The 12,088-nt window shown below is 37.2% G+C and overlaps 1 protein-coding gene across 50 annotated transcripts in view; it reads right to left on the reverse strand.

The window, feature by feature from the left end:
• Positions 1-12,088, reverse strand: part of par-1 — a 103,525-nt gene that overhangs the window by 45,290 nt on the left and 46,147 nt on the right. For 28 of the 50 annotated variants that reach the window (XM_073992076.1, XM_073992088.1, XM_073992097.1 and 25 more), the window contains exons 4-6: positions 9,340-9,560; positions 8,864-9,145; positions 8,572-8,756 (exon numbers count right to left, since the gene is read on the reverse strand). In XM_073992076.1, coding sequence (XP_073848177.1) covers positions 8,572-8,756; positions 8,864-9,145; positions 9,340-9,560 — 688 coding nt within the window. Of the gene's footprint in view, positions 1-8,562; positions 8,757-8,863; positions 9,146-9,339; positions 9,561-12,088 lie in introns of all 50 variants that reach the window. The other 22 variants (XM_073992095.1, XM_073992085.1, XM_073992072.1 and 19 more) reach the window with 1 other exon arrangement.

Here is a 12,088-nt window from a genome sequence, read left to right on the forward strand (position 1 = left end):
CAAATTTTTTTCTCTTTCTAAATTACCATTTGAAACTTAAGGTTAGTTCAGATTATGTAATATGAGATATATAAAAAAGCACATGCGTTTCTCAAAGCTCATCTTCGATTTAAGTCTTTTTTAAGTTGCCATTGGCAAAAAAATTTAAATTGAGGTTATGTTTACATGCTGCCCATGCTAAAAGACGACAAATTTGAAGGGAGCTACTAGTTTCATTGGTTTCTCAAAGTTAAACCATGAGTTCGGGTTAATCTAAAAGAAAAAAACACTCTTTCCTTATACTTCTCAAAATTGAGGTTATGTTACATGTTATGTTACATAAATGAAAAGTATTAATTTGTAGCGTGTTACTAGTTTGAAAACCCATTTGTAACACAATCGAAAATTATTTTCCCTATGGTTTAGGGTTAATCTCAAAGAAAAACACACTCTTTCCTTTTCAATATTGAGGTTATGTTATATAACATACATAAAAAGTTATAAGTGTATGTTTAGTCTAAAACTTTATTCCAATTGGGTTTTGTTTAATCGTCTTCTCATTTCATTGATCATTTCGGGTTGAACTAAAAGAAAAAAACTCCTAACTTATCCTCATCAAAAGTGAGGTTATGTCGACATGTTTTTTTACAATATAAATGCCACAAGCATGTGTTTAGTTTAGAATTATATTCGTCTGAAGTTTTTTAGCAATATTATTTTTGTATTGAGTACAAAAAAGAGGAGTTGTCCTTGACCATCAAAGAAAGTCATAAAGCCTTGGAACAGGTTTAGTTTCCAAAGGCATTTTTAATGCTATAGAAAGTTTTTTAGAACATGGTATCCCAAAGCTTAACAACGGTAATATCGATAGATAGGTTTTTTTTATCACACTAGCCAACGAAAAACATAATATTGATGTAAACAGGGCCACTAGGAAAACCTTCGGTAAAAATGTCCGTAGGCATCCTCGAACCACACAAAAATGTTGAACATTTGTGTGGGTGGTACCACAAGGATTGGACAGATATGGCCCAAATTTGAACATAAACAAAGTTTCGACAATATTCAGAGATCTAATGTTAGGACCAGATCGGTTGCTACGTCTATGAGAAATCGCGCGTACCATTTTAGGGAATATTTTCGAACTTTTGTTTTGGAGGTACCGGAAGGAGTGGACCTATAAGCACCACCTTCGAATTTCATCTAATATTCGAAGAAATATTACAATATCCAAAGTGTGGACGAACGCAGTATTCGGTTCGAGACCTCCAGACACTACACATGGTGAACATTGACCGCGATTTATTTGAAAATCCCTCCGGCGATTATTTTTGTTTTTTTTTTTTTTGATTTTTCTCATCATTGAATATTGTAGTTTCAGAATACGCAAAAACTTCCCAGGTGTAAGCACCTTTCATTTAAATTTAGTTAAGGTGCACCGTGTCTATAAAGATTCCCTTCGGTTCGTCCATAAAGACTCCCTTCGGCTCGTCTATAAAGACTCGCTTCGGTTCGTCTGTTGGTTGTTTGTTGGTCTTAAAAAATTCCATTCTTCTGCCATAGGGGTTTTTTACAACTTTCGGGCTGTTTTCTCAAGAAGTATGGACTTGTCCCTGAAAAACTTTTACTGCCATAATTGAGGCAGCGAATGCAAGGTGATTCAACAAAAATCAAAGTGATTCGAGAGCAGGTCTTAAAGTGAATTTATCCAAACTTTGGTGTGGGAGGTACCCGAAGGAGTGGACAAATATAGTCCATATTCGAACCCAATCTATATCTGGTAGATATATTAGGATGTGTTAAGTATGGACTAAATCGGTCACTCCCATCAAGAGTTATCGTGCGCACAATATTTCCGAACATTTTTGAACTGTTGTGGGGGAGGTACCTGAAAGAGTGGACCGATATGGCTTATCTGCAAACTTAAACTAAGTTTGCACAAAATATTACGAAGACCAAATTGTGGACCGAATAGGCAGATCCGTTAGAGAGTTATCTTGCGCTCCAACCACTACACACGCTGTCATAGGGGTTTTTTCAGGCTATTTTCTCAGAAAGTATGAACTTGCCCCTGATGAAACTTTTACCGTCGTATGGCGGGCAGTGAATACAAGTTGTTGCAACAAAAATCAGAGTAATTCGAGAACTGGTCCTAAACTGAACTTTTCCAATATTTTGTGTGGGAGGTACCCGAAGAAGGGGATCGATTGAGACCATATTGGAACCTCATCTAAGTATAGTAGAAATTTCACGATGTGCAAAGTATGGACCAAATCGGTTACTCCCTTCAAGAGTTGTCGTGCCCACAAATTTTCCGAACATTTTGAAACTTTTGTGGGGGAGGTACCGGAAGGAGTGGACCGATATAGCTCATCTTCGAACTTAAACTAAGTTTACGAAAGCCAAAATTTGAACCGAATCGGTTCATCCGTTCGAGAGTTATCGTGCGCACCAGCCAGCCAGACAGACGGACGGACATTGCGAAATCGACTCCAAATTGTCTGAAACGGATTTCGTCCAAACATACTTGGGGTCTAAAACCATTATTTCGATGAGGCACATTTTGCCCGTATGAAAGTGTATATACCCTCGTTAGCATAAGTGCTGAGGGTATAAAAATAGTAAACATAACCTCAAAAGTTATTGAAATGGGGTTATGTTTACATATTACCTCATTATCATAATATATTCTACCAATCGCCTTTGGTAGTTGATATCTAAAGACTCCAATCTGGAAGTTGATATCTAAAGACTTCCATCTGATCGTCTATAAATACTGCCTCCCTTATAATCGTCTAAAAGTCATTTCTTATGGTCGTCGAAAAAAAGACTCCTCCTGGTCGTGTCAAAAGACTTTCTGCTCGTGGTTTATAAAATCTCCCATTTTGTCGTCTATAAAGGCTCACTCCCGGTTGTCTGTAAAGACTGCCTTTTGTTTGTGTCTAAAATTCCCTAATGGCCTTCTATAAAACCTATTCGTCTACAAAGCCTCCCATCTATTCGTCTATAATATTCCCTCCGGGCCGTGCAAAAAGACTTCCTTCTGGGCGTCTATAAAGCCTTTACAAAACGCTTTAGAGCGACTTTTATTAATAAAATACCGCTGAATATAGGCTTTTATTTAAGACCAGTTTAGAGGGTCTTCTAACTATAGAAATCCCTTTAAATCCCCCTTTAGAGGGATTTCTATTTATGAACGACCACTTTAGAGGATCCTCTATTTATGGAAGAACCCTTCAGAGGGTGTTTTTTTTATAAAAGAACAATTTATAGGTGCTTCTATTTATGGAAGAACCCTTCAGATGGTATTTTTTTATAAAAGACCCCTTTAGAGGGGGCTTCTATTCACAGAATACCAATTTAGAGGATCTTCTATTTACACAAAACCCCTTTAGAGGGGCTTCTATTAATCTTCAAACTAAAGAAGGTCACTTTAGAGAGTCTACTAACTATAAACACCCTTTTAGACAGTCTTCTATGTATAAATACTCCTATAGGAGTCTTCTACCTATATAAGATTTCTTTGGAGGGCTTTTAACTATAGAATACCTCTTTAGAGAGGCTTAAAATCTTTAGAAGGGCTTCTATTCATAAAATACCCAATAAGAAAGCTTTCTTTCTATAGAAGACCCCACTAGAGAGGCTTCTATTTATAAAAGACCCCTTTAGAGTGCTTTTAGCTTCAGAAGATCCCTTTATAGGGGTTTCTATCTATACAATACCTCTTTAGAAAGCCCTCAATTTTTAGAAGACCCCTTTGGAGGGACTTCTATTTATAAAAGCTCACTTTAGAGAGTCGTTGAACTATAGAATACCCCTTAAGAGGGGGCTTTTATTTATAAAAGACCCCTTTAGAGAGTCTTCTAACTAGAGAATAACTCTTTAGAGGGGTTTCTATTTATAAAAGACCTCTTTAGAGAGTCTTATTGCTATAGAAGGACCCCTTTAGAAGGTTTCTATCAATAGAAGACTTCTTTAGAGGGCCTCCCATCTACAGAGGGCCCCTTTTGAAGAGCTTTTATTAAAAGAAGACCCCTTTCGTGGGGCTTCCATTTATAGAAGATCCTTTATATGTATTTCCGTAAGGGCCTTATTTGTAATTGAATACCTATTTACGGGTCTCCTATATACTATAAAATCTCTTTTGGGGCCTTCTATATAATATATAAGATCTCTTTAGAGGTCTGCTATTGAATATAAGACCTCTTTGGGGGTCATCAATAGGGGTCTTTTATAGAATATGAGACATTTGTATGGGGCTTTTATAGCATAGAAGGCCTCTTCTAGCTCTTTAGGCCTTTATACAATATATAACCTCTTTGGAGGTCTTCTATAGAATATAAGACTTCTTTAGGGACCTTCTATATATAATATAGGACCTCCTTGGGCGTCTAATATAGCAGAAAAGACTTCTTTAGGGGTCTTCTATATAATATATGACTTCTCGAGGGGTCTTCTATAGAATAGAAGGCCTCTTTAGGGGTCTTCTATAGAATAGAAGGCCTCTATAGGGGTCTTCTATAGAATAGAAGGCCTCTTTAGGGGTCTTCTATAGAATAGAAGGCATCTAGAAGGCCTCTTTAGGGATCTTCTATAGAATAGAAGGCCTCTTTAGGGGTCTTCTATAGAGTAGAAGGCCTCTTTAGGAATCTTCTATAGAATAGAAGGCCTCTTTAGGGGTCTTCTATAGAGTAGAAGGCCTCTTTAGGGGTCTTCTATAGAATAGAAGGCCTCTTTAGGGGTCTTCTATAGAATAGAAGGCCTCTTTAGGGGTCTTCTATAGAATAGAAGGCCTCTTTAGGGGTCTTCTATAGAAAAGAAGGTCTCTTTAGGGGTCTTCAATAGAAAAGAAGGCCTCTTTAGGGGTCTTCTAGAGAATATAAAACCTCTTTAGGGGTCATTTATATAAGACCTTTTTAGAGAACTTCTATAGAATATAATACTACTTTAAGACATAAGACCTCTTTATGGGTCTTCTGTACAATATACGACGTCTTTGGGTGTATTCTATATAAATGTAAGCCCTCTTTAGGGGTCTTCTATAGAATATGAAACCTTCTTAGAGGTCTTCTATAGAATACAAGACCTTTTAAGGGGTATTTTATAGAACGTATTACCTCTTGAGATGACTTATACAGAATATAATACCTCTTTAGGGTCTTCTATAGACTAGAAAACATCTTTAGGGGTTTTCTATAGAAGTCCTCTTTAGGTGTTTTCAATAGAATAGAATGTCTCTTTAGGGTCTTCCTATAGAAAAGAAAACTTCCTTAGTTACCTTTTATAGAAGACGAGAAAACCCCTGTGAAGGTCTCTGGGTCCTTTATAAAAACTCAATTCTTTTTGTCTATTTAAACAATCTTCTGTTTGCCTACAAATACCAACTTGTGGTTGTCTAGGAAGACTCTTTTTATGTTGGTATATAAAGACTTCCTTTTATCGCTTATAAAAATTCCCTTTATGCTCGTCTATGAAGACTCTATTCAGTTCGCTTATAATGAATCAAAAGTGGTCGTACGAAAAACCTCTTTTTGACCGTCTACAAGGACTACATTCAACTAGTTCTGGTATATTAAGAGGGAGCTGAGATTGTCAATAAGGCTACCTTGGCTTATTAAGGATATGTTCTCTTTCAACATGGTGTGGTGTAGGGTATAAAACTACTCTCTAGTCTAGCGGTGTCTTGTTCATATATTATGTTTATATTTTCATCTACTCTTTTTTTTATGGTAAACGTTTTTTTAATATAAGAATTCAATGAAATTCCTTGCTAGGTGTCATCACACAACATTGTGTGCGTCTTGGAGGAGGAGGATGGTAATAAGAAATGACAAGAAAAAGGTATGTAAGGGCTGCTACTTTGAAATCAAAACATATATACATACATATTTCGTGACTGACTTGACTTTTTTTTCTACATACATACAAACACATACGCACACACATAGCACATTATTGAGCACGGAACACACGTTGTTCTGTTGCTAATCGTTCGTGTTTTTGCTTTTTTTTGGAACGAGGAGGAGGTTGTGGTTGGTGATGAAGGAGAAAGAGTTATAGGACGTAACACTTAGTATTTGCAATAGATTTTGTTTTTTTCTTTCTTTTATTTCATATTTCGTTGTGAAAAAAGGTGATCAGTGGTGGCGGTTTCTAGTGAGATAATTGCGATATAACATTTTAACAAATAATAAATACACACACATACATACATACATATGTAATAGGAAAATACTAAGAATTACAAAATGTATAATAACAACAATAATATGTAATAATACTAATAAGAAAGAAAACAAAGAAATATCTTGGAAGTAAAATAGTTGTAAAGGAAAAAACAAACAATATATCCAAAGTGGTGAGCGGCTACATACATTTGATAAGAGACGAGAAAAACAAGAAAAAAATACCCCTGGTTGTTTTCTTTGTGAAAGTGGGTGGGTGTATGGGTGGTTGGGTTGGTGACATTTGGTTGATAGAGTAATTGGATAGGATACTTTGTGTTTAAATGGCTGACAAAGGCTAAGAGAAGTACATAGTAGCAATAGGATGATGTGATGATGCATATTGCATGGATGGATGGTTGGTTGGGTGGGTGAAAGGATGGAAGGGTAATTTAATGCATTTGAGTAAATGAATAGTTTGTGGGTGGTGAGTGCAGTTATTGGTGAGAGATGGGCATTTATATATTTTTTAATGGTGTGGAGCAGCTTTTGTGAAGAAAAATACTTGTTCTAATAACAATAAATTGTGGAACGGAGGTCTTCATTTCTATAGAAGGCCCCTACGGAGGTCTTTTATTCTATAAAAGATCCCTACGGAGGTCTTTTATTCTATAAAAGACCCCTACGGAGGTCTTAGAAGAATGCTAAAGAGGTCTTCTATTCTATAGATGACACCTATGGAGGCTTTCTATTCTATAGAAGACACCTTTATGGCTTCTTATTCCATAGAAGACTATAGAATAGCTTTTCAGGGGCCTTCTATAGAACATCACCTCTTTAGGAGTCTTCTATGAAAAAAAAGACCTCTTAGAGGTCTTCAATACAAAATAAGACCTCTTTCGGTTTTTCTTTTATAAAATATAAGACCTTTTTAGTTGTCTCCTGTAGAATACAACCACTTTTTGGGGTGTCCTATAGAATATGACCTTCTATAGAACAAAATACCTCTTTAGGGGTCTTCTTTAGAGATCTTCTATGGAAAATTAGGCCTCTTTCGGGGTATTCTATCGAATAGAAGGTCTCTTTAGTGATCTTCTATGGAATAGAAGGCCTCTTTAGGGGTCTTCTATATAATAGAAGGCCTCTTTAGGGATCTTCTATAGAATAGAAGGCCTCTTTAGGGGTCTTCTATAGAATAGATGGCCTCTTTAGGGGTCTTCTATAGAATAGAAGGCCTCTTTAGGGGTCTTCTATATAATAGAAGGCCTCTTTAGGGGTCTTCTATATAATAGAAGGCCTCTTTAGGGGTCTTCTATATAATAGAAGGCCTCTTTAGGGGTCTTCTATATAATAGAAGGCCTCTTTAGGGGTCTTCTATAGAATAGATGGCCTCTTTAGGGGTCTTCTAAATAATAGAAGGCCTCTTTAGGGGTCTTCTAAATAATAGAAGGCCTCTTTAGGTGTCTTCTATATAATAGAAGGCCTCTTTAGGGGTCTTCTATAGAATAGAAGGCCTCTTTAGGGGTCTTCTATAGAATAGAAGGCCTCTTTAGGGGTCTTCTATAGAATAGAAGGCCTCAATAGAAGGCCTCTTTAGTGGTCTTCTATATAATAGAAGGCCTCTTTAGGGGTCTTCTATATAATAGAAGGCCTCTTTAGGGGTCTTCTATAGAATAGAAGGCCTCTTTAGGGGTCTTCTATAGAATAAAAGGCCTCTTTAGGGGTCTTCTATAGAATAAAAGGCCTCTTTAGGGGTCTTCTATAGAATAGAAGGCCTCTTTAGGGGTCTTCTATAGAATAGAAGGCCTCTTTAGGGGTCTTCTATAGAATAGAAGGCCTCTTTAGGGGTCTTCTATAGAATAGAAGGCCTCTTTAGGGGCCTTCTATAGAATAGAAGGCCTCTTTAGGGGCCTTCTATAGAATAGAAGGCCTCTTTAGGGGTCTTCTATATAATAGAAGGCCTCTTTAGGGATCTTCTATATAATAGAAGGCCTCTTTAGGGGTCTTCTATATAATAGAAGGCCTATTTAGGGGTCTCCTATAGAATATAAGACATCTGCAAGGGTTCTTCCATAGAATAGAAGGCCTCTTAAGGCGTCTTCTTCAGAATAGACGACCACTTCAGGGGCCTGTGTTATTTTTACTAAATTAAAAAAATTCTTAATGTTGTCATTAGAAAAAGTATTTTTTCTCTGTTGTGAGATGTGAGATTGTGTTTCAGGGGGTGAGGTGTGGTTTAGTTGGGGGGTGTAATCCAAACACTATCAACATTAGTGTGTTTATGGTGGGTATTTGATTTTTTTTTTTTGCAAACAGCGGCTTTTTTGATTTTGATTCTTCTTTTTTTTTCTTTGATATATTTACAACGGTCAAAAGAATGAAGAAAATGTTAATTTTATAATGGCATTGTATACAGTACCCGTCTTACCTATCCGTTTGACATCGCCCAATTCTTGTTTGGGTTCAATGTAAGGCTTTAGTTCATCATCTTCAAACCCCATATTCATCCATTTGTCGCTCATAATGGTTTCGAGACTAGCACGTTTAGCCGGATTCAATACTAAAAATTTACGCAATAGATTTTCACAGTCAGTAGACATGTAGAATGGAATCCTAAAAAACGAAACGAAGAGAATAGAAAAAAAAACAAACAATAAAATAAATAAATTACCCTTTTACATTCTTGTTGTTGTTTGTTTAACGGTTGATTTCTTGCTTACCTATATTTGCCTCTGAGCACACGTTCCCTTAATTCTCGTAATGTTGAACCATCGAATGGCAATGACCCACTCACAAGTGTATATAAAATAACACCTAATGACCACACATCTACCTCGGGACCATCATATTTTTTACCCTGGAAAAGTTCGGGGGCCGCATATGGTGGACTACCACAGAATGTATCCAATTTGGAGCCAGGTGTAAACTCATTGGAAAATCCGAAATCGGCTATTTTTATGTTTAACTCACTATCTAATAATAGATTTTCGGCTTTTAAATCTCTGTATTAAGGCGGAAGAAGATGATGAAGAAGAAAGAGAAACAAAAATAGACAAAAAAAGTTGAGTTATGAGTCACAACACAAAAACAAACAAAAATCTATAATTAATCAAGTCTTGGGAAGTGGGTTTTTTTTTTTAACACACATCGTCATCATAGCATATATGTGGTGTGTGTGTGTTTCATACATACATACCTATGTATTATACGCTTTTGGTGACAATATTGCACAGCTGAAACAATTTGACGGAATTTAACCCTTGCCTCTTTTTCCTTCATGCGGCCATGTAACACCAAATAATCGAAAACTTCTCCACCCGACGCATATTCCATAACCAAATACAACGTCTTTTCTGTTTCAATAACTTGAAACAGTTTCACAATATTGGGATGATCGAGCATTTTCATTATTCTAACCTAGAATTTGAAATAAAAAAACAGTAAATATTAGGTTTCTCCTACAAACAAGAAGAGTTTGAATATTCATCACATTATCACAAATTTGCGGAATGAGTCATAATTGTTATAAACAAATAAAAGATTTGAATAATAACAATAACCCAAATGTAAAACAAATGGTTTTGTTTGAAATACAAAGGAATTATGAAACAAGTTATGCTGGATAGCTACTGAAATACACTTCGCTATGAATAAACTTACGATTCGATTTTTAGGAAGCATCGAAGACATTCAAAAATTATAAAATTCAATGGCAAAGTTCATGTGCAAGACATCCCTAGAGGTCTTCTATTCGTTGGGATCTTTTTTAGGATAGCATAGAATATAGAATAGAAGGTCTCTTTAGGGATCTTCTATGGAAAAGAAGGCCTCCTTAGGCGAATAGAAGACCTCGTAAGGGGTCTTCTCTAGAATAGAAGACCTCGTAAGGGGTCTTCTATAGAATAGATGATCTCGTAAGGGGTCTTCTATAGAATAGATGATCCCGTAGGGGGTCTTCTATAGAATAGATGATCCCGTAGGGGGTCTTCTATAGAAGACCTCGTAAGGGGTCTTCTCTAGAATAGAAGACCTCGTAAGGGGTCTTCTATAGAATAGATGATCTCGTAAGGGGTCTTCTATAGAATAGATGATCCCGTAGGGGGTCTTCTATAGAATAGATGATCCCGTAGGGGGTCTTCTATAGAATAGAAGACCTCGTAAGTGGTCTTCTATAGAATAGAAGACCTCGTAAGTGGTCTTCTATAGAATAAAAGACCTCGTAAGGCGTCTTCTATTGAATAGAAGACCTCGTAAGGCGTCTTCTATAGAATAGAAGACCTTGTAAGGGGTCTTATATAGAATAGAAGACCTCGTAAGGGGTCTTCTATAGAATGGAAGATCTCGTAAGGGGTCTTCTATAGAATAGAAGACCTCGTAAGGGGTCTTCTATGGAATAGAAGACCTCGTAAGGGGTCTTATATAGAATAGAAGACCTCGTAAGGGGTCTTCTATAGAATGGAAGACCTCGTAAGGGGTCTTCTATAGAATAGAAGACCTCGTAAGGGGTCTTCTATGGAATAGAAGACCTCGTAAGGGGTCTTCTATAGAATAGATGACCTCGTAAGGGGTCTTCTATAGAATAGATGACCTCGTAAGGGGTCTTCTGTAGAATAGATGATCTCGTAAGGGGTCTTCTCTAGAATAGAAGACCTCGTAAGGGGTCTTCTATAGAATAGATGATCCCGTAGGGGGTCTTCTATAGAATATATGATCCCGTAGGGGGTCTTCTATAGAATAGATGATCTCGTAGGGGGTCTTCTATAGAATAAAAGACCTCGTAAGGGGCCTTCAATAGAATAAAAGACCTCGTAAGGGGTCTTCTATAGAATAGAAGAGCTCGTAAGGGGTCTTCTATAGAATAGAAGACCTCGTAAGGGGTCTTCTATAGAATAGAAGACCTCGTAAGGTGTCTTCTATAGAATAGAAGACCTCGTAAGGGGTCTTCTATAGAATAGATGATCTCGTAAGGGGTCTTCTATAGAATATATGATCTCGTAAGGGGTCTTCTATAGAATAGAAGACCTCGTAAGGGGTCTTCTATAGAATAGATAACCTAGTAAGGGGTCTTCTGTAGAATAGATGATCCCGTAGGGGGTCTTCTATAGAATAGATGATCCCGTAGGGGGTCTTCTATAGAATAGATGATCTCGTAGGGGGTCTTCTATAGAATAAAAGACCTCGTAAGGGGCCTTCAATAGAATAAAAGACCACGTAAGGGGTCTTCTATAGAATAGAAGACCTCGTAAGGGGTCCTCTATAGAATAGAAGACCTCGTAAGGGGTCTTCTATAGAATAGAAGACCTCGTAAGGTGTCTTCTATAGAATAGAAGACCTCGTAAGGGGTCTTCTATAGAATAGATGATCTCGTAAGGGGTCTTCTATAGAATAGAAGACCTCGTAAGGGGTCTTCTATAGAATAGAAGACCTCGTAAGGGGTCTTCTATAGAATAGAAGACCTCGTAAGGCGTCTTCTATAGAATAGAAGACCTCGTAAGGCGTCTTCTATAGAATAGAAGTCCTCGTAAGGCGTCTTCTATAGAATAGAAGACCTCGTAAGGCGTCTTCTATAGAATAGAAGACCTCGTAAGGCGTCTTCTATAGAATAGAAGACCTCGTAAGGCGTCTTCTATAGAATAGAAGACCTCGTAAGGCGTCTTCTATAGAATAGAAGACCTCGTAAGGCGTCTTCTATAGAATAGAAGACCTCGTAAGGCGTCTTCTATAGAATAGAAGACCTCGTAAGGCGTCTTCTATAGAATAGAAGACCTCGTAAGGCGTCTTCTATAGAATAGAAGTCCTCGTAAGGCGTCTTCTATAGAATAGAAGACCTCGTAAGGCGTCTTCTATAGAATAGAAGACCTCGTAAGGCGTCTTCTATAGAATAGAAGACCTCGTAAGGCGTCTTCTATAGAATAGAAGACCTCGTAAGGCGTCTTCTATAGAAT

This window comes from Musca autumnalis, unplaced genomic scaffold, assembly GCF_047663935.1.
Source record: "Musca autumnalis isolate F117 unplaced genomic scaffold, ASM4766393v1 scaffold_5, whole genome shotgun sequence".
Taxonomy (NCBI): domain Eukaryota; kingdom Metazoa; phylum Arthropoda; class Insecta; order Diptera; family Muscidae; genus Musca; species Musca autumnalis.